This window comes from Centropristis striata, chromosome 5, assembly GCF_030273125.1.
Source record: "Centropristis striata isolate RG_2023a ecotype Rhode Island chromosome 5, C.striata_1.0, whole genome shotgun sequence".
NCBI classification, from domain to species: domain Eukaryota; kingdom Metazoa; phylum Chordata; class Actinopteri; order Perciformes; family Serranidae; genus Centropristis; species Centropristis striata.
In genome coordinates this window covers 16,086,547-16,109,947 of record NC_081521.1, presented here as the reverse complement: position 1 = coordinate 16,109,947, position 23,401 = coordinate 16,086,547, and the positions used below count along the sequence as shown (strand labels likewise).

At 43.4% G+C, this 23,401-nt stretch overlaps 1 protein-coding gene across 1 annotated transcript in view; it reads left to right on the top strand.

The window, feature by feature from the left end:
- Positions 1 to 23,401, top strand: part of LOC131971226 (IQ motif and SEC7 domain-containing protein 1-like) — a 228,436-nt gene that overhangs the window by 7,462 nt on the left and 197,573 nt on the right. Inside the window, 1 exon segment of the mRNA XM_059332556.1 lies at positions 826 to 2,716. Coding sequence (XP_059188539.1) covers positions 1,986 to 2,716 — 731 coding nt within the window. The 5' untranslated portion in view covers positions 826 to 1,985.

Sequence of the window (23,401 nt, the reverse complement as noted above, 5' to 3'; positions counted from 1 at the left end):
AAAAAAAAGACACAAAATGACCAACCAGACATAAAAAGACACAAAAAGGACACAAAATTATTTTAAAAAGACACAAAATTACCCAAAAAATATACAAAATGATAAAAAAAAGACACAAAATGACCACACATAAAAAAAGACACAAAATGACCACACATAAAAAGACAAAAAAAGGACAAAATGATTAAAAAAATACCCAAAATTACCAAAAAAAGACACAAAATGATCAAAAAAGACACAAAATTACCAAACAGACATAAAAAGACACAAAAATAACACAAGATGATTTTTTTTAAAAACAGAAATGACACAAAATTACCAAAAAAAGATACAAAATGATCGAAAAAAGACACAACCCAGATGGGCTTATTTAAAGCCTCCACCTAAAATTTCATAATTTCATAGTTATAAGTTAGTTATAAAAAAGTAATAACAAACTGATAATAGAAAAAACATATGTATAACATCAACAACACGTTATAATGACAATAACAAAAATAACAATGTAAAAACAAAAATATGAACATGATATAAAAGTATATTTGTGTTTGAATTAGAATTAACAGAGTTAAATGGGCTTTTAGACATCTTTCAAAACATTTTATAGAGATGGAGTTCTTTGCCAGATGGGGAAAGGTATTCCATAATTTAGTCCCCCTAAATTTAACAGTAAATTGACCTCTGAATGTAAGAAATCTTGGAGGATGAAGATCTAAAGATTGACGCGTTGGATAAAAGTGAACCTGAGAATTTATCTTTGAAGATGATGTCCTGTTACTCATCTTCTCCTTCTGTTCTTCTCTTCCATGTACCGGGCCGATGAAGGATGTGGACATGTCCTCCAGCGGGACGGTAACCATGGTGACCCCCGGATGCCTCGATGAAGAACGTCTGACATGACATTTCACCTGTGCGCATCACTTCCTGTGACCGAGCGGCTGCAGGCTGCCGGGCGGCGAGCTGCAGAGCAACTCATGGACCAGGACCAGGACCAGGTGAAGCTCTGCTCCTCCAGCAGGAGATGATCTTCCACTGCTACCTTTTAATTTCCCGGAGCTTCTTTGGGTTGTGTTGATTTCTCCCAGTTTGATTCCAGACTGTTTTTTGTTGCTGAGAGGGTCTGAACTTAAGTCTGAAGGCTCTTTTTCCTGCTCAGAAGAACTCTCTGGTTTGGAGAATATCCCCAGGATTTTACCATGAGGAGAAGCAGGGAGGCTGGAGGTTAGTCAGCTCAGTCTGGGAGCTTGTGCGTGGTGTTGCAGACTGCATTTCTGCAGGAAAAAACGGAAAATTCATGGTCCTACTGGTGCTGGACGATCTTCAGTTTGTCCACCATGATGAGGTGCGGTGTCTTTGCCACAGAGAGACAAACAGAGTGTGTGTCCGCTCTGCTTCCTGCTGCGGGGAAACAGAAGTTCTGATCTCCTGCATGGAGTGCAAAGAGTGGATACAACTGACTCACTGACAGACTAACAGTTTTTTTGTGTTTGGGGGGGGGGGGGGGGTTGGAGACAATCTCTTTCTCTATATTGTTTTTTTTTTTTTTATCCTCCATGGGTCTGAAGCCCAGAAGAACCTGTGAGTGAGCCGGGGCATGGTCCACGCCTCAATACGCCTCTGTGACTGGAGCCGGCGAGGACGCGCTCCATCTTGATCCTTGAATCAGAAATCCAAGAGGAAGAAGTCCTCTCCCCCCCACTTACCTCTGGTGGGGGGGAGGGTGAAGGGTAGTCTAGTTGTAGGGTGTAGGGCTCAGGGCCAAAGGGTGTAGATCTTTAGTTATTTAGACTTTAGTTTTAGGTTGTAGACTAGACGGCAGAGTTATTCTCTGTTGTGTTCAGTTTCAGCTCCTGATCTGTGACTCAGGCCTGAATCTACCTGATCTTTAGTTTAGAGATTAGCTTTAGTGATTGTTTCCTCAGCTCTTATTCAGCCTGAGGGTCCTCAGCCATTAGTCTGTGTTCTAACTCTCAGACTAGCTAGTCATGGATGCTAACCAGGGCCCGGGCCAGGGCAGCCCCGAGAGCCCCAACCGCGCCGTGGAGTACCTTCTGGAACTCAACAACATCATCGAGAGCCAGCAGAAGCTTCTGGAGACTCAGCGGCACCGGATCGAGGAGCTGGAGGTCCAGCTGGACCGGCTCAGCCAGGAGAACAAGGACCTGCGTCTGGACCGGCAGCCCGTGGCTCCTCCTCCACCCGCTCCTCCCCCCGAGCCTCCCCTCCCTCCTCCTCCCCCACCGCCTCCGCCCACTCAGACCACGTCCGCCAAGAACCACCACCACCACCACCACCACAACAGCAGCCAGTACCAGCCCCCACCCCAGCCCCCCTCCTCCATCCTGCTGCACCACCACCACCAGTACCACCAGCACCACCACCACTCCTCTGCCCACCACTCCTACAACAGCTCCAACAGCACCGGCACTGCGGCCATCCCGGCCCCCGCTCCGTCCTCAGCCCCCACCTCCATCTCCATCCCCACCCAGATCCAGATCCCGGCTCCGGTCTCCTCGCCGGCCCCGGCTCCACCCCCTCCTCCTCCCATCCCGCCGCGGGACCAGCCACGGGCCCACAGCCGGCTGACCCGCTTGCCCTCCACCAGCACTGGCACCAACACCAACTTTGTGGAGAAAGAGAAGGAGCGGCTGGAGCGCTTGCACAGAGCCAACGCCTCCAACAACCACCACGCCCACACCCTCCACCACCAGAAATCGTAAGTTACAGTTTAAGGTACTACGGCAAAGCCAAAGATAACACGACAGGAAGGCAAACCTGATCCCAACAGTGGACTGAAAGTCTTCTTCTAAACGCTGGCTGGCAGCTTTAGCTGGAAACCAAAAATGTTGAGTTTCTTCTTCAGAATTTGGCATAAAGTCTAAAAAGATAGGAGGCCATATGGGATCCGACTCAGTTATATTAAGAAGAAGCTTTCTGTTTCACAGGAGAGATATTTGGTGCATTCAGAAGCCTCTTTAGAGAGTTTTATCAGCATCATGCCTCTAAAGCTTGATGACTTCCTGGAGAACATTAATGTAAATCCTTCTGACTAAATTTCCAAACTCAGACTTGGCTGCCAGTCCGTCATTTCACTGTCTGTTTTTGCCAAAACTCGTGTGAATCTTTGACTTTGATCTCTACTAACTTTGCAGCTTTTCTCACGCAGGTTTTGTGCACACATGCATAGTTTGACCTGGAAACATCTTCTTGCTTGATTCTTTTGCTGGCAAAAAAAGAACAAATGCAAGCAACAGATTTGAAGGCAAAGCTGCTTCGTGATTGCTTGTAAAATCTTGTTTTGGACTCTGAACAGAACAGTGAGGTGACTTGTTGAGAGGAGGCAGCGGTGCCCCTCCGCTTTCTGTCTCTCTGTACTGAGATAGAAGAGTTCATAAATATTCATCCTTTTTATTAGCTAACAGGGCTACAGAGGGGAAGGTTGTAGTGGGAATTTCAGAGGAGCAGGAGTGCATGAAACTCCAGAGACAAACCAACTAAACGACTCCAAATTTCTCTAACATGATAGTTGCAGCAGCAGACTGAGATCTGTTCTGTTACACATATCTTTTGGTTTTTCTATCTGAGACGGTGAAGAAAACTGTTTCTGTTCAGCTGTTGGCTGCATTTATCACCATGACAAACACCTACCAGGTAGCTCACTAGCTTTTTTTTGCTCTTATTTTGTTGTAATTTTGTTGCTCTGAATACATTTTCACTCTGCCTGGAATTAGATTTGTTGCCTGGCAACACTATCTGAGGAGCACCCTGTCATGAAGTGTTGAGCCTGGCAGCCGTCTGCACACAGAGCCTCCCGGGGCCTCAGGCTGTAGGCTGCAAGCTGCAGCGTCCCATGCGTGCAGCAGGCAGCATCGCTCTGACTGCTGACACTGAACCTCTGTTGGTTCAGTGTCTCTGCAGCTGTTGCTACGCAACTGTAGAAAACCTGTTTGAAGGACAACACTCTCGCAAGCAGTTGAAATGGTTTTAACCTCGATCAGTGCTCGGATTGCTGAAATCTCACACTGCTGTTGGGAGCATCGCCTCCTCCAGCTCCCTGCAGAGCTACAGAGCTTCACAGCTATAGCGCTGCACAGCTACAGAGCTGCAGAGCTGAAGAGCTACAAAGCTACAGAGCTACAGAACTACAGAACTACAGAACTACAGAGCTACAGAGCTGCACAGCTACAGAGCTGCCTGCTGGGTGCAGCGATGACTCATGGAGACAGATTTGATAGTACTATTGCTTTGTCTTAGAAGCTTTCATAGAAGCAGCCAGAAAGTGAAGCAGATTGCACACAGAGGTGCAGAGTGACTCAGAGCTTCAGATATGTGTTTATCTTGAGGAAAACGAATCCTCTCAGCCCTGAGTCACGGGACGTGTAGGTACCGACATTGTGAGAAAACGCTGACCTCAAGCTGCAAATGATGTAACAGACGGAGAACAATGATGGAGTCTGACAGCGGCACAGATAAGGCCGATTGGTTATGAAATCACACAGTATCACAATCGGCTGCTCGCTGCCTCTTCAAGTGACTGAGTGAGATCCAATAAATCCCACACTGCACTGGGGCAGATTATGGCTCAGAGGCATGACGGCGTGATGCAGAGCTGCCCACTGCTGCTCCACGCTCCGCTCGCCATGATGCAGCAGAATGCAAAACACCAAACACACATTCACTCTGCAGCACCTTCAGACTGAAGACACACACACACACCCACACCCACACACACACAAGGAAGCAGTAAATATTGCAGGACATGACTTCAGCTGGAGGAGTGTGCTGTGTGTAAGCTCAAACTTCTGTCACAATGATATTTTCTCTGCTTCTTTAGTTTTCATTTTGATTCTTGGTCGCCATGTTGCAATGAAAAGCACAAAAACTTCAAGTTGCTGTGATATAAACAGAAAAATCCTCTGCAAACTCCACTGTGTGATGTGTAGATTTGGGCCTGTCACATAACTACAGTATGGACAGTAAACAAGTTATTTTACACATAGTTTCTTAAAAAATATGGATAATATACAGTTAATATCTGTATTTAAAAATACCTTAGTATGGCTCTTTTTTACAATAAATTTAAAGTTTAGAGATTTTTTGTATTTTTACATAGAAATCACTGTAATTTAATATTCAAGACCATTAAACATTTGCATAATGCTGTAAAAAAAATCTATTATTCCATTAAATTAATTTTAAGATTTTTATTTTATGGTTAATATTTGCAATAAAAGAAATGTATATTTTTTATATTTGCACTTAATGTAAAAAAAAAAAAAAAAAAAAAAACAAGAAAAACCTGTAAAATAATACAGTAAATTTCTTGAAAATAACTTTTTTTTACAGTGAAGTATTATAATGTCAGCAACTCTTCATCCAACATAATGTTTGATAAACAATTTAAATATTCTCTGAGATGAAAAGGTAAATTTCCAAGAAAAACTCAAACATTTATGAGAAAAAACTCAAATATTCTTTCAGATTTTAAAGTCACAAATTTACAAGAAAAACACTTAGAATTTTCTAAATGTATGAGAAAAAAATATAAATATGATAATATATATAATATATATATGGAATATAATATAAATCCAAGACTGCAAAAAACTCACAAGTATACACAAAAAAAGTATTCACGTTGGGTTTCCTTATTAATGTCAGAAACATTTTATGCAACATGATGTTTTTACAGACTGTTTAAGATGTTCCTTTATTAGACTCGCAACAGGGACATTTTCAGCGTTTCGGCAGGCAAAATAGAAGAAGCATCAATAAAATAACAATTAATATTTTAAAAAAAAACATAAACCAGCAGAAATATCAATATCGGCATAAATTGGTCTTAAAATGACAATAATATAATTATCCCAATAATTTCTTGCACAATATATCATCTAACATAAATAGTTTAGTGACAGGCCCACACATAACCTGAATAACAGGTATTTAGAAATACTGATGGTTTGATTATTAATACTGTAATAATTCAGATGCTTTTGAGTAGGTTTAAACTGTTTTTAATGTGTAATTCTCAGCAGCACCACCAGGGGACAGCGTGTTAGCTCAGCAGAGGAACACGGGGACTTACATGACTGTAAGACTTCAGGTCACTCTGTTTTTGTTCGGGTTTCACTGCTCTGTAAAAGGATGTACCTGCATTATAATCATAATATATTACCATTATATCTGCAGCGTAAATTGGTCTTAAAATGTCAATCATTTCTGGGACAATATATCGACTAACAGAAATAGTTATGGTGACAGGCGTATCGTTCTCATAGACCTGTTGATATTTGATCAAATGTAGCTTTTTACTGGCTCCCCACAACAAATCTGTAGGGTTTGTGGTTCATAAAATCTAGAGGTGGAAGAAAAAAATCGATACAGTATTATAATATTTTGCGTGGCAATATTATATTGTTTCATGGCTGCCAAGTATCGATATTTAGCGTTCCGACAGCCGTCAGTATTTTCAGTTTTTTTTACTCACATTTATGAAGCTCCTGGAGATCCTGGTATCATATAAACTATAAGATGTAAGGAATCTATAGGCTCCATGTGTCAGGATATGGTGTGGGGAAGTTGTGGAAATAACGCTGCAGAGTTTGTCTTTTTTTTCTGTTTGACTCAGAATTTTTTTTATCAGTGAAGCTTGTTGTTTGTGAAAGTTTGATAAAATGCTGCAGTTGTTGTCGTCCATACATGTTTGATATCAGTTCAGTTCAGTTTGACTGAATACTTTGTTGGTCAGTCTGTGGGTTTGACTCTCATTGTGGACAAATAAAAAGACTGAAGTGAGATGAATACATTGAGAATTTTCTCTGATTGGACAAAACAATTCTTGATTGAATTTAATTTTGTGGACATAAAATGCAGTTAAACAGTTAAATCACAATATATTGTATCAATACTCACCATATCACACAATGATTAAAATCACAATAACATCATATCGTGACTCAAGTATCAGGATGAAACCGTATCATGGGACCGATATGCTGATTTTTTTGGAGGGAAAAAACAAGATGCAGGTTTCTGTTTGGTGCACTAGAGGAATTCTGATCAAATATTATGTGTCAACTAAACTTAAACAATTAATGGGCCGACTATAATAAGATCGATTCCATCAAAGCATGGAAATGTTTCATATTTCAACTAGCTGTCATCAATATAGTTTATCAGTTCAGTGTTTCCCACAGACCAGGTAGCAATTTGTGGCGCTCCACTGACACCGGTGGGGGAATCGAGTGTCACAGTGTCGTGGGGTCGGTCATCAGGTGTATGCAGCGGGCAGGGTTCAACACTTTCTGAAGCTGCCACATGAAAAAACCTGTATCTATTGTTCTTCAGAGTCACCTGCTGAGACAACTATAAAGCTACAGCACTTGGAATTATTCAGCTCAATCTTACTTCTTTAAAAGTAAGTTCTTTAAGAGAACAGCTAAAAACATTTTTACCAGAACCCTGCCTGGTTTCATTCCTCACCCCAACTAGTTCAATCCTTAGATTCTGTGACAGGAATGATTCGCACAAAACAACTTATATTGGAGGTTTTTATTTCAAATAATCAACTTAAGACCTACCTCAACCAATAACCTGTTCTAACTTTTTGGGTAAAATAAAATAATGTAACAATAAAATATATTAACACAAATAAAATAAAGGAAAAAAATAAACTACCTAAGGTACAAAGCCTGATTCAGATTATTTTCAGGTTCTTATACTGTAGCCTATTTGAGGCACAGCTTGCATGCCCTATCAGAGCACCTAATTTTTCTTGGCTTCCTGAAGAACAACTCAAGTGCTCTCTCATAAGGGACCTCCTTGGATTCAGGCCCATTTATGGAAAGTCTTGCTTGAGAAACAGTAGCCTACAGTACAAGACCAAAAAAACAAAAACAAAACAGCAAACAGCCACAGACAAATCAGAATTAAAATAGGCTACTTTACCAACTCTTGTTTTTTTTAATTTATTTAAAGTCTACACTTATCTGTTTCCACCTCATCTGTTGTTTCAGCAGCTGCCTGTCTTACAGGAGCATTTTGTCTGCTGTCCTCTATTTCTCCCTGGGCAGCACTGTTTGATGCCTATAGAACATTCAGATAAATTAATTTTTACTAGCCATTTGACTGTTCAACTTTGTTCAGACTGATACCTCCTCATGCTGCTCCTTGTCCTCTTGACGAGGCCGTTTTTGCTGTGAAAAAAAAATCTTTCAATACTTATCTCATCTGGATTAAAGCAGGAAACATTCAGAAAAAGTACTGATATCAACAATAATAATAATAATAACAACTTTAAAAATTTAGTCTATTCTTTTTGATTTGATTGTGGGCATAGTAGTCTACCTCAAATATTAGGGCTGTAAAGTCCTAAATTCTTTAAATATATCACTTTATTAACATTTTGTCAGGCTTGGGCAAAAAGAGGACTCAGATGCAGATAGGCAGTAGAAATGACAGGCTTTATTTTACTGATTGGATTTCTCGTAGACAGATATGATAAAACAACAAGCTATGAAATACTAGATAGTCCGAAGACACACCAACAGCACAAAATAACAGAACCAAAAACGCTCCCGAAGGAGGAAAATAACCTACTCTGATCTTATCAGGAAAACACTATAAAAAGTTAGAAACAAAAAATCACTCCGAAGAGGAAAAGCACACAGGCTATGAAATTATCTTCTCTATCAATGTTACAAAATTATCAAACAGAAAACGCCCCAAAAGGAGGAAACCAATGCTACAAAAATTACTCTGACTTAGAAAAATAACAAACTTAACCAGAAAACTATGAACAAAAAATCACTCTGTTTCAGAGGAAAGACAATACAGACAATAAAACTTGACACTTAACTTGGACTCAATACAGGACTGTGAAGGGCTGGAAGCAAACGACAGGACGACGAAATACTCTGGCAACATGGACAGGGGAAGACAAAGACTATATACACACGGGGGAGGGGAACACAGGTGAAAACAATCAGGAATCAGGGAAGACACCAGACCTGACACAGGAGGAAGGGCAAGTGACCTGAAACGAGAGGGAAGTTACTATCGGGACCATAGTACTTTCCTTCATCGGTTTAACCTGGCTTACATGGAAGGTCGGATGAACACGTAAAGACCGGGGCAGACGAAGCCGGACAGCAGCTGGACAAATCACCCTTGCGATGGGGAACGGACCCACGAACCGCGGAGCCAATTTCTTGGAGGCGACTTTGAGGTGCAGATCTTTGGCGGACAGCCACACTCTCTGACCCGGCTGGTAGTTTGGTGCCGGGCGTCTTTTCCGATCTGCTGTTCTTTTCACCCGATCACCTTGTCGGATCAATACCTGCCGAGCGGCTGCCCAGATGCGTCGGCAACGTCGAACCATGGCGTACGCTGAGGGAACCGACACCTCCCCTTCATTGTCTGGAAACAGAGGAGGCTGATAACCTAGGACACAGTGAAAAGGAGAAAGGCCAGTAGCAGATGTAGGCAACGAATTGTGCGCATACTCAACCCAGACCAGATGTTTGCTCCATGTCGAGGGATTCTGGTGAACCACGCACCGGAGGCCGGTTTCCAGTTGCTGGTTGAGGCGTTCGGTCTGGCCATTGGCTTCAGGGTGGTATCCTGATGTCAGGCTGGCTTTGGCTCCGATGAGCCTGCAGAACTCCCTCCAGAACCGGGATACAAACTGGGGCCCCCGGTCTGAAACGATGTCCCTGGGGAACCCATGGACCCGAAACACAATGTTCATCATGACCTCCGCCGTTTCCTTGGCGGAGGGTAACTTCGGTAGGGCGATGAATTTGACCATCTTGGAGAAACGATCGACCACGGTGAGAACCGTGGTGTTTCCTTGTGAGACCGGGAGCCCTGTGACAAAGTCAATGGAAATGTCCGACCATGGTCTGGAGGGGATTGGAAGTGGTTGAAGAAGCCCCGTACGGGCCCTGGAGGATGTCTTGTTCCGTGCACAGACCGAACACGCCTCGATGTACTCCTGGACCTCCGGTTCCATAGCCGGCCACCAGAACCTCCGGGATATAACGAACATGGTTCTCTTGACTCCCGGATGGCATGAAAGCAGCGAGGTGTGAGCCCAATGAATCACCTGTGGACGCAGCTCAGCGGGGACAAAGAGACGGTTGTTAGGACAACCGGGAGGTGATGGGACTCCACCGTTAGCTTGCTTTACCTCATTTTCTATAGGCCAAGCAACTGCTCCAACCACACAGTTCAGTGGAAGGATAGTTTCAGGTTGCTTGGTCTCAGGCTCAGGATCGAACAGGCGGGACAGGATGTCGGGCTTGATGTTTCGAGATCCCAGCCTGTAAGAGAGAGTAAAAGAAAAGCGATTAAAGAACAGCGCCCACCTGGCCTGGCGAGAGTTAAGCCTCTTAGCCTTTCTAATAAACTCTAGGTTTTTGTGATCTGTCCAGACAATGAATGGATGTTCGGCCCCCTCCAGCCAATGTCTCCACTCCTCCAAAGCCAGTTTTACCGCCAGTAGTTCTCGATTGCCAACAGTTGCGTTCTGCTCTGGACAACCATCTTGACAAGAAGGCGCAGGGATGCATCTTGCCGTCACGCTCCGACCGCTGAGATAATACCGCCCCCACTCCTTCGTTTGACGCATCGACCTCCACCACGAATTGGCGCTGTGGGTCTGGTAGGGTGAGAATGGGAGCCGTGGTAAATCGGTGCTTGAGGTCTTGGAACGCCTTCTCAGCTTCTGTGGCCCAGCGAAACGGCACCTGGGTGGAGGTAAGAGTATGGAGAGGGGCAGCTATTGCGCTGAAGCCTCTGACAAACCGCCTATAAAAGTTCGCAAATCCCAAGAATTGCTGAACCTTTTTGCGGCTGTCTGGGGTAGGCCACTCAGCTACAGCGCTAACTTTAGCCGGATCCATCTGTACTCTTCCAGGGGCTACAATGAAGCCCAGGAACGAGACAGTTTCGGCATGGAAGACACTCTTTTCTGCTTTGACATACAGGTTATTAACTAGCAGTCTCTCAAGGACCTGGTTAACATGATCTTGGTGAGTGGCTAGGTTAGGTGAATATATCAAAATGTCATCTAAATAGACATACACAAAGTGATCCAGAAAGTCTCTCAGAACGTCGTTGATCATGGCTTGGAACACGGCAGGTGCATTTGTGAGACCAAATGGCATCACGCAGTACTCGTAGTGACCGCTGGGGGTGTTAAACCCTGTTTTCCACTCGTCTCCCTCTCTGATACGAACCAAATGGTAGGCATTACGCAGATCTAATTTCGTAAATACCTTAGCTTGTTGGAGTTGGTCGAACACTGATGTCATAAGAGGGAGCGGATACCAGTTCTTGATGGTGATGTCGTTCAACGGGCTGTAGTCAATGCAGGGTCTTAGAGATCCATCCATCCTTCTTTCCCACGAAAAAGAATCCCGCTCCGGCGGGTGAGGATGAGGGACGGATAAGTCCTGCTTTCAACGACGTGGTGATGTATTCGTTCATGGCGGATTTCTCTGGTCCCGAGATGGAGTACAACCGGCCCTTGGGAATTGTGGATCCTGGAATTAGGTCAATGGCACAGTCGTAAGGACGATGGGGAGGAAGAGACAGAGCTTTAGTTCGGCTGAATACCGCTTTGAGATGGTGATAAGCGGGTGGTACCGAAGTCAGGTCCGGCTCTTCCGAGTCTGCAGTGGGATTGGTAGAGAACAGGTTAATGTCTGCAACCTGCTCCTTCTGATCAGAGGACACAAAACAGTTCTTGGAGCAGTCCTCTCCCCACCCTCTAATCTCTCCTGTCTTCCAGTCAATGTGTGGGTTGTGCAAAAAAAGCCATGGTTGTCCCAGGATCAGAGAGTGAGAGGTGGAGGTGAACAGGTGGAACTGTATTTCTTCATGATGATGGTCAATGAGCATTTGTATAGGTTTACTGGTATGTGTGATGGTAAACAATTCCTTACCATTGAGTGATTTTGCGTGGATGGGATTGGTGAGTGGCTGACTCTCAATCCCCAATTCTCGGGCTAGTCCCCAGTCCATTAGGCTCTCGTCAGCCCCTGAATCAATTAATGCCTCTATGTCGTGAGCAGAGTTTAATTTGACCTTCGTGAGTGTGCGCATTACTGGCTTAGAAGCCTTGGTATGACTCACCGCCTGTGATTTCTTGACTGGGCAGGAGTTGACGAGATGACCAGTCTCGCCGCAGTAGAAACACCTTCCCTCCTGCAGCCGCCGCTGACGTTCCTCAGGAGTCAGCCGAGCTCTTCCCAGTTGCATAGCTTCCTCTTCTGGAACTGCATGGAGGTGAGGCGGAACGTTGGGTGGTGATCGTTGCAGGATCGGCCATCTTGAGACAGGCGTGGTTGCGGTCCTCTCCGGTACCCTCTGCGTTGTCCCTCGCTGGCGTTGGAACTGCTTCCGTCTGTTGTCGATTCTAATGGCGAGTGCGATGAGTGCGTCTAGGTCCGACGGTAAATCCAGGGGCACTAGGAGGTCCTGAATCGAGGGTGCCAAACCTTTCAGAAAAATGTCATATAATGCGGTATTGTTCCAACCGCTCTCTGTTGCCAGAGTGCGGAAGTGAATGGCATAATCACATACAGAGTCCTTGCCTTGTTTCAAGTGGCTTAGTTCCTGGGCTTCCTCTCTGCTGGAACTTACCAGATCAAAAGTCTTTTTAAGTGCTCCTTGAAATCCGGTGAGGGTGTCGCAGACCGTGGCTCCCCTGCCCCATTCTGCGGAAGCCCAAGCTTTGGCTCTGCCAGTTAAGTGGGATATCATGAAAGCCACCTTGGATCGTTCGGTGGGAAATACATGTGGCAGTAATTCAAAATTAATAGAGCAGTCAATGAGGAAGGTCTTACATAACCCCGGTTCTCCGGTGTACGGGGTAGGAGCGGCCAATTTACATGGGGGTCCTCCAATGTGCGGGGAAGATGCAGGAGCGCTGGCTGGGGTCGGTGTCGGAGCTGCAACACTCGGTCGGCCGATCTGTCCTAGAAGGTCCTGCATCTGGGAGGAAAGATGGCTCATGTTGGCTGCCATGGCGGTTTGAAACTCCTCTTGGCAACGGAGACGCTCCTCCTGAGTGCGCAGGATTTGCGATAGCCGCTCTGCCTCTGCTGGGTCCATCACTGGCCAGAGTATACTGTCAGGCTTGGGCAAAAAGAGGACTCAGATGCAGATAGGCAGTAGAAATGACAGGCTTTATTTTACTGATTGGATTTCTCGTAGACAGATATGATAAAACAACAAGCTATGAAATACTAGATAGTCCGAAGACACACCAACAGCACAAAATAACAGAACCAAAAACGCTCCCGAAGGAGGAAAATAACCTACTCTGATCTTATCAGGAAAACACTATAAAAAGTTAGAAACAAAAAATCACTCCGAAGAGGAAAAGCACACAGGCTATGAAATTATCTTCTCTATCAATGTTACAAAATTATCAAACAGAAAACACTCCAAAAGGAGGAAACCAATGCTACAAAAATTACTCTGACTTAGAAAAATAACAAACTTAACCAGAAAACTATGAACAAAAAATCACTCTGTTTCAGAGGAAAGCCAATACAGAAAATAAAACTTGACACTTAACTTGGACTCAATACAGGACTGTGAAGGGCTGGAAGCAAACGACAGGACGACGAAATACTCTGGCAACATGGACAGGGGAAGACAAAGACTATATACACACGGGGGAGGGGAACACAGGTGAAAACAATCGGGAATCAGGGAAGACACCAGACCTGACACAGGAGGAAGGGCAAGTGACCTGAAACGAGAGGGAAGTTACTATTTCAAAATAAAACCAGAAGTTACTTTTCAAAATAAAACCATAAATTCACAAGACAAAAAACCCAAGACAAGACATCACTCACGGCGGTGTGACACATTTCAAACATTTTTAGACTAGAAAGTAGCCGTTTAGATCCCCAGTGTGTCGTTAATTTGTCTAAATACCAGCTGTTTACAATTTTGTTTGGAAGAATTAGGTGCTACTCAAGCTAGCCGTCATGAGCAACACACTTCCGGTTACATTCACAAAAATAAAACGCCCGTTGCCCTTTATAACTATAGAATTTGTGCTATTACTTTGAAAACAGGAAGCGAACCTAGCCTTGATGTAGCTAGCTTGAAGCAGCCGTTTTGACTGCTCTCGTCCCGTCAACGGCATTTGCGGCAACCATTCAATATGCCTTAACGTTACCGGAGAGTCTTGCCAGCACTGAGATCGGCCCGGTTCATTGTAAAACATTTATTTATTGGTGTGAGTGTGGTGTTTTCTGTGCGTTGGCTAACGTTACAGACCCCAAAGCAGCGCTGCTCTTCTCTCTTTGTGGCACACCGCCACAGAATGGTCTATGTATGGGAAACAGCAGTTAAATCTCAATATATTGTATCAATACTCACCATATCACACAATGATTAAAATCACAATAATATCGTATCGTGACTCAAGTATCAGGATAAAACCGTATCGTGGGGCTGATAGGGTTTGTGGTTTATAGAAGTCCATGTTGTATTTGCCCAAACTGCTCCTGGTGACCAGCTGGTAACCAGTAAACAAAGGGAATCAGCAGCACATGAACGGCTCTTAGCGCAGCAGCAAGTGTTGGCTGCACACGCTCAGTGGAGCTCAGTGAACGAGATGAAATATGCAACACGCCAGCACGACCCTAAACGTTTTGTTATTTAAGATTCAAGAATAGAGAGGAGGAAACCGTGAACTGAGTGTTCAGCATCTGCTCGGGGTCACAGAGAACAGGAGAACAGGTGACAGCTTCAGTCTGAAGTATCAGGCTGGAAAACAGGATATTTGTGACTTTTGTGGCGTACATGCCGTCATTCTCCAGTAATCAGACGTAGGAGTGAAGCTCTGCTGCTGCTTCTGATCAAAGGCAGCTGTGACGACGCTGTGACCATCGTCAGACATCAGAGTGTGACGTGGTATTGATCTTATTGAAGGGGGGACTATGGAGAGAGTTGTGGTAATGAACAGAGAGAGATAGTGTTGTGCAGTGTGGGCGGAGGAGTCGGAGGAGTCAAATCTGTAGGATTCAGAGAGAAATTTATAGAGGATGCATCATTCACGTCTTCAGTCCTCTGCTCCTCTGCACATCCTCCTCCTGTCTTTCTCTCTTTCTGTCTTCCTCTCATTAACCTGTGATCTGTATCTGATGTTACTGAACCCTCTGAACTCCAACGAGCTGCTTCAGGATGTTTTTATAGAATCTCTATAAATCTATAAGTCCTGCAGCTAGTAGTTTTGTCTCTTTTGGTCATTGAACATCTTTTTTTGGTATTTTTAAAATCTTTTTGTGGTAGTTTTTTCTTTTTGTGGTCATTTTACCTATTTTTATTGTAATTCTTTGTCTTTGTTTGTTCATTTTATTTCTTTTTTTATGTCTCCTGAGTGGAAGTCCTGTTTGTTTTGTTTTTTTGTTTTTTTTTTACAGTAATATTTAATAGCTTAATGGTCTCAAAATGGTAAATTACACTGAATTCTATGTAAAAAAAAATAAATAATAATAATAATACAAAAAAATACAATTTTGCTTAATGTGACAATAAAGGCAACTTCTGATAGTAAAACTTACATTTTTATTTTATTTTTTTTTAATTAAAAATTGTACCCATTTATTTTTCCTGGGCGCTACCTCGTCTCTGTCAGCCTGGGGAGAGTCCTGAACTAAGCTCATGCTTCCTCTTATACATGACAGTTAGCAGGCCGCTTCTTGTCACCTGACAGGGGGAGGATCACGTTATTCCCACCGGTTCCTCTCCCTCTCCCTCCCATCAGGCAAACACAATGATTAAAATCACAATAATATCGAATCGTTACTAGAGTATAAATAAATGGATCATGCGGCGGATACGCTGATTCACACCTCTAGTTGTCTGTAATTATCGTGCCACCGTTGGAAAGCAACAAGTTGATAAATCTAAAGCTCTTCCCTTTTTATAAATAAAGTCTCCAAGACTGTCTGAAAACGTCAGATGAATGCAGGTTGGCAGGTTATAAACTTCTGGTGTATGAAATGTTTCCTCACTGCGAGGTGGGGCTCTGTTCATTCCTATGAAAGTTTCATCAGGGGTTAACCTCCGTCAACTGCTGCATTTGATTTAATCAGATGAAAAAACATCAAACAACAAAACTTTCAAATGGACAGCTGTGCAGAAGTCGGGTTTAAGGAAGCATCACTTTTGAAATGTTGAAAAACATTAAACTGGGACTTCCTGCAGGAGGCTTGGCCTGTCAGGGTAAAAACAGTCTGGACTGATATGCCGATGACTGTCTGACCTCCAGGTGTTTACACCTGATCCAACTGGGATTCATTGGTAAATTTCCCCCAAAAAGTGTGTAAAAGTGTACGAGAAAAAAACTAAAATAGTCTCTGAGATTTTAAAGTCACAAATTTACAATTTATCGTGACTCAAGTATCAGGATAAAACTGTATCATGGGGATTCACACCTTTAGTGGTCGTCTCGTACCATCAGTCCATGTTGTTATTTAAATGCGGGTGTGTGTCCACCTGTGATCTGACACCAAGTGGAGATGACATCTCTTTTTTTAGCCTCTTCTGTTTGTCTCCTACCTCTCACAGCCACACAGACTGGACACCATGTTGACAGGGTTTTAATTTTGGACTCCAGATTCCCGCCCCCGACCCTGTTTCTGTAAACAGCTGCTGACATCTCGTCCTCTGTGTGCTGATGACGATAACACGAGTGTAAATGAGCCCGGTCAGCAGCACTGCACCAGGTGTGTGTGTGTGTGTGTGTGTGTGTGTGTGTGTGTGTGTGTGTGTGTGTTCAGTGTCCTGGAAACATTTCTGCTAAATCTAGATGTTCAGCCAGCGTCCTCAATGTGTTGGAAACACAGACACTGTGTTCAGTTTTCACTCTATTTCTCATAATCTTCCACTTATTTTACTGTTTATTTGTGTGTGTGTGTGTGTGTGTGTGTGTGAGAGAGTTAAAAGTCCTGACTCAGCAGTGTGTCAGGTGAAAGCCTACTCAGCGCTGACAGCTGCTGATCGTCCTGAGATAAACATGTTTCCACCAATCAAATCGCTCCGATCAGCTAGCGGGTCTCTTTAATGAGGTCTCATCACACCAGGTGCTCTACATGTACATTATTAAATAACTGGTCCTCAGATGTTCACATTTAAGTGTATCAACATCTTAGCGATTTGCTTGTAAAAGGGGTTAAAATCATGTAACAAGTCCAACTGTAAAGCTCTGAATTTCACCAAATAACTCGACTCTACACTATAAAAATATATACAATGCAGACACCAAACTTTTGCATGCCTCTGACCCTCAGTCTCTAGCACAGCTCCCATAGACTCCTATTAGAGTCTCTTCCACAGCTCCCATAGACTCCTATGAGAGTCTCTACCACAGCTCCCATAGACTCCTATGTGAGTCTCAGGATATGGTGAGGTTCACTGCTGGAAAAAAAGCTTTGGTTTGGTTGAATTTGTGCTCCGTCAGCACTTCTCTAAGGTTAGGGCCAAACAGTTCCTGGTTCAGCTCTAAAAGACAATTTAAAGAGGAAATACATGATGTAAATGCTGAAAGTGACGTAGTTAGGAGGACGACGTGACTACTGGAAGTGACATAGTTCAGTAAAAACCTGATGCAGGAAGTTAAGAGATGTTTGAATCACATGCTGCACTTTGGTAAAACATGGACACCAACACTGCTCTGCTGGGAGAATATTTTTATTGGTCATTTTGTGTCTTTTTTGTCATTTTGGGGTTTTTTTTGATAATTTGATCTTTTAGCCATTTTATGTCTTTATGTCAGGGTTTCCCCCAGTGCTTTTGCGGAGAAAGGGTCAAAAACATTGGACGCTTTATTTTTTTGAAGTCGGAGGAGCACTGGAGGAGATGATGAGCCCGCTCGTTCACCCCCAGGCCAAGGGGATCCGACTGAGCCGCGGCTTGATGATGAGGCAGAGCAAGTGAGAGTTAGCACGGATGCTAGCACGTCGTCGGAGCAGTCTTCTGCGAGCGGCGATGGTAAACATCGAACTAGCGGATTTAATCTAAAATGGTTAGCTGACCCTAAATTTAGCGGATGGCTATTTAATGTTCCATTAGTTCCATTATTATTATTATTTACATTGCAGCACACATAGAGTCAGGTGGCTAATGGTGTGTTCAAGGTCTGCACGAATGTCAGAATTTTCGACGTTGTTCTGAGCTCCAAGCACTGACTTTCAGTGTAAATTAAAACACCGTAAGGCGATACGGTAAGAGTGTTAGACCCGCCTTCAAAATAAATCAAACACATGTAGCTTTCAAAATAACAGCACATGGATGTGTTAGCAGAGTCCACCACATAATTTACAAGAAGACTGTCAAAATATGACGCCTTAAATAAAACATAGAAGAATCCTTATTCTCCTTTACAATAATACATAAAAATATGCAATGATTAATATAGAATAGTGGCATTAGAATGTGTGAGAGGCACCAAATTTATGCCCCCGGACCCCCTACTTTGTTTGGGTCCCCCCATCATAGTCTCAGAAAATCCTGTGGGAAACACTGGTTCTAAAGTCTGTGTGAAAGCGAAAAGAGCTGCAGAGGAGTACAGACTGTACAGACAAGAAATTGCCCAGCAGTATGTTCAGGGTAATGAGTGATGTTTTGGGTCATTCATTGACTACTCATAGACTAAAAAAGACAGAAATCTAAAAAAAAAAAAAAAAAAAAAGACCGGAAATGAAAAAACAAACGAAAAAACACAAAATGACTAAAAAACACACAAATTAACAAAAAAGACACACAATGACCAAAAGACACAAAATCACCAAAGAAGTCCTCTCCTGTCCTCTCCTCTCTGCTCTGTGTAAACAGATTTTCAGTGACCTTTGGTCTCAGCAAAATCAATCATATCTTCACAGTGTCTCTGAGGAGCTGAATTTAATGTTTTTAACAGGATCTGGTTAGTGCAAACACTTTATTTTAAATGAGTGATGTTTTGGGTCCTTCATTGAGTCAGCTTCAAGTCAGTAAATTTGTTTGGCTGCAATGGGAATTACATGTACAAACTTCTTTTTATTTATGTAATATGTTGGTTGTTGTTTACACTACAGTTAATTTAATTTTTTTTAATAAAAAGTATTTGGGTTAAGGAATGGAGTGGAAAAATAGATTATTGAGATGATGATCATTTGCTGATAGCCTTGTCCCCCCCCCAGTTCAAAAATCCCATCTGCACCCCTGGTATTACCCCTTGGCCATTTTTGCACTTTTTTATTTATGTAAATGTATTTTACTTCTAAATGTGACCAGCAATGGCTTGTTTTAAGATTCACTAGGATTTTACTTAAGTGAAAACAATTGATATTATTTATTTTATTGTGTTTTTTTTTGTTTGTTAAAACCGTATTTCAAGATTTGCCAAGATTTTTCCTTTTTGTTTATTTTTAATAAATGGCTTATAATCACACATAATAGTCATATTTTCAAAATTCCTGTCAACATTCAACTTTTTTTTTTACAAAAACACGGTGGACCACCGGTGGGCTTCTCTACTACCAGGCTTAGCAAGTTTTCTGGGGGAAACCCTGTATTTGGGGGAAATTTTGTCTTTTTTTGGTAATTTTACTTCTTTTGGGGGTATATTTGTGTCCTCTTTTGCTAAATTAATATAATATCAGGATTGTAAACGTATAGACGGACTCTGTTCCTCCAGTCCGTCTCCTCCTCTGGCTGCAGACGCTCATCGATGTTATTAATCCTCCTGCTGCTGCGTCAGAGCAGCTGGGGACCATCAGCAGCGACTCAGAGGAAACTTCATCCAGACACCCTCTTGGATCCAGTCCGCTCCACAGAAACATTTGTAGAAATAAAAACAGGTTTTTTTTTCACCAGTTGCACCCACATAGCAACAGGAAGTCCTCTGAACATGGTGCAGTTTCAGGGATATTTTGTCACGTTTTCTCTCCATGGTCTTGCTTTTTACTACAAAATAAAAAATAAATCAATCTATAACTCCGGCACCACTCCTCTACAGAATCAGGACAATCAGGGTTACAGGGAGGAAATGTTTTGTAGTTATAATGCCATGAATCATAAAAAGTTGAATTTCTTCTATAATTTATTTTACAAAAAATTTAATAAAATTAAAATTTATATTTTTTCCAGTGCCTGGCTCCACATGCTTTACATATTTAACTCAATAAAATAAATTAAGACATTTTAACCTCTTTTTAATATCTTCTTCTTTAACATTTTAATATCTTCACAGTGTCTCTGAGGAGCTGAATTTAATGTTTTTAACAGGATCTGGTTAGTGCAAACACTTTATTTTAAATGACACATGGAGAAAAAATAAAGAGATTCTGACAAATATCAGAAAGACAGAAGACAGATTATTTGTCCCGTACACACATCCAGCAGTGAATCTAAACCAGATTGATGCCTAATCATTTAATAATTTAGCAACCCCCCTGCTGCTAGCACAGTCTTCTAGAGTAAAACAGATTTTTGGAGTGCACTTATAATAATAATAATAATAATAATAATACATTTTATTTAGCAGCGCCTTTCAGGTCACTCAAGGACACTTTACAAGTTTAAAACAAGAGCAAACAGATAACAAAACAAAACAGAGACAAAAACAATTAAAAGTGCTAGTAAAAACATCATGACATCTATAGTGAGAATGCTATCCTGAAAAGGTGGGTTTTGAGAGAGGATTTGAACTGAGGGAGGGAGTCAATGTTTCGGATGTCCGGTGGGAGTGAGTTCCAGAGTTTGGGAGCAGAGCGGCTGAAAGCTCTGCTCCCCATGGTGGTAAGCCAGGCAGGGGGGACAGTTAGGTGGATGGAAGAGGAGGATCTGAGGGAGCGGGTGGAGGTGGCAGTGTGAAGGAGGTCAGACAGGTAGGGAGGGGCAAGGTTGTGGATGGCTTTAAAGGTATGAAGAAGAATTTTGAAGTTGATCCGAAAGTTAATTGGAAGCCAGTGGAGTTGCTGTAGGATGGGGGTGATGTGGTGGAAAGAGGGGGTTTGGGAGATGATACGGGCAGCTGAGTTCTGGACCAGTTGGAGCTTATGGAGGGATTTCTGGGGGAGGCCGAAGAGGAGAGAATTACAATAATCGATACGGGAGGTGACAAGGCTGTGTACAAGAATAGAGGTGGTATGGGGGGTGAGGGAGGGACGGAGGCGATTTATGTTACGAAGATGGAAGTAGGCGCTGCGGGTGGTGATGTTGATATGGGATTTGAAGGAGAGTGAGCCATCGAGGATGACACCCAGACTCTTTACCTGGGGGGAGGGGGAAACTATGGAGCTGTCGATTTAGAGGGAGAAACTGTCAACTTTGAGTAGAGTGGATTTAGTACCAACTAAAAGGATTTCTGTTTTATCACTGTTAAGTTTGAGGAAGTTTGAGGTGAACCAGGTATGAAGTTCAGAGAGGCAATCTGTCAAGGATGAGGGAGGGAGGATGGAGTTGGGTTTGGTGGAGAGGTAGAGCTGGGTGTCATCCGCATAGCAGTGAAAAAGAATATTGAATTTACGGAAAATAAGGCCAAGGGGAAGGAGGTAAGTAATGAAAAGGAGGGGACCCAGGACAGAGCCCTGGGGGACACCAGAGGAGACAGGGGAGGGTTGGGAACGGAAGGATTTAAGTTGGATGAACTGAGTGCGGTCTGAGAGATAGGAGTGGAACCAGTCAAGAGGGATGCCAGTGATGCCGATGGAGGATAATCTATTGAGGAGAATGGTGTGGGAGATTGTGTCAAAGGCCGCAGTCAGGTCAAGGAGGATGAGGATAGAGAGCAAACCAGAATCAGCTGCAATAAGAAGGTCGTTGGTGATTTTCAGAAGGGCCGTTTCAGTGCTATGGCGGGGACGGAAACCAGATTGGAACTGTTCGTATAAACTGTTTTGAGATAGATGGGAATGGAGTTGAGAAGCAACGATTTTCTCAAGTATTTTGGAGATGAAAGATAGGTTGGAGATGGGGCGGAGGTTATTAAAGTTGTTGGGATCTGAACCAGGTTTTTTGAGGATTGGGGAGACAGCAGCTGTTTTGAAGGGTGCTGGAACAGAACCAGTAGTGAGAGAAGAGTGGATGATAGCAACAATGAGAGGGAGCAGTGAGGGGAGGCAGGATATGACCAGGGCAGTAGGGAGGAGATCTAACTGGCATGTGGATGGTTTTGATTTACGGATGAGATCAGAGATAGCAGAGGGATCAGGGAGATAGAAAGCGGAAAATAGCAGACTGTATGGGAGAGGTTCAGAGGAGGGGGGAAGTGAGGGAGTGGGGCTCAAGTGCTGGTGGATTTTTTCTACTTTCTGATTAAAAAACAAAAGGAGGGAGTCACACGTGTCCGAAGAGTACAGGTGGGGGGGTAGGAGATCTGGGGGTTGAAGGATTTTGTTGAGGAGTGAAAAGAGTGCCTTGGAGTTGCCATGGTTGGAACAGATGAGACTGGAATAATAAGTGGATTTGGCTGAAGCAATAGAGTCCTTATACTGTAAGATATGAGTTTTGTACATGTCGAGATGGACAGTGAGACCAGTCTTTTTATGGAGACGCTCAAGTTGACGTCCTTTGGACTTGATGGAACGGAGTTCAGGGGTGAACCAAGGGGCAGAATGGGAGAACGAGACAGACAGAGTTTTAACAGGAGCGAGGGAGTTGAGAATGGTAGTGAGCGAGGTATTGTAGTGGAGAACCAGTTCATCAGGGGAGGAAGAGTAGTCCGGGTCCGGTATAGAAGCGATGGTGGAGGAGAGGGTGTGAGGATTTATGGCCTTGATATTACGGAATGAGATGAGACGTGGTGGCTTGGTCATGGAGAGGCGGAGTGTGACATTAAATGAGAGGAGGAAGTGGTCAGTGATGGGGAGTGGATCAGCTGTGCAGTTGGAGGGAGTGAGACCAGAACAACATATTAAGTCCAGTGTGTGTCCTTTGGTGTGGGTAGGGAAGTCAGTGAAAATGCGGTAACCAGAGCTCTCAAGGCAGAATGAGAAGTCACAGGTGAGGGGGAGAGTGGTGTTGTCCAGGTGGATATTGAAATCTCCCAGCAGAATCACATTAGGGGAAAGAGTGGAGAGATGGGCGAGTAGAGCAGCAATGTCATTTAAAAACTCAGAGTGGGGCCGAGGTGGACGGTAAACAGTGGCCACAATGGTGGGAGTAGGACCAGGTATTTTACAGGCCATGCACTCAAATGAGCTGGATGCAGGGACAGAGACGGGAATCACTTTCAAAATCTCGCGGTGAATTATCGCGAGACCTCCGCCGCGACCTGAGCCACGGGGTAGCGACTTTATCTGAAGCGCTATTCACTACACACATCATTCATACACACATTCATACTGGTGGCCGAGGCTATCAGGGCACACTGGTGCCACCTGTCACC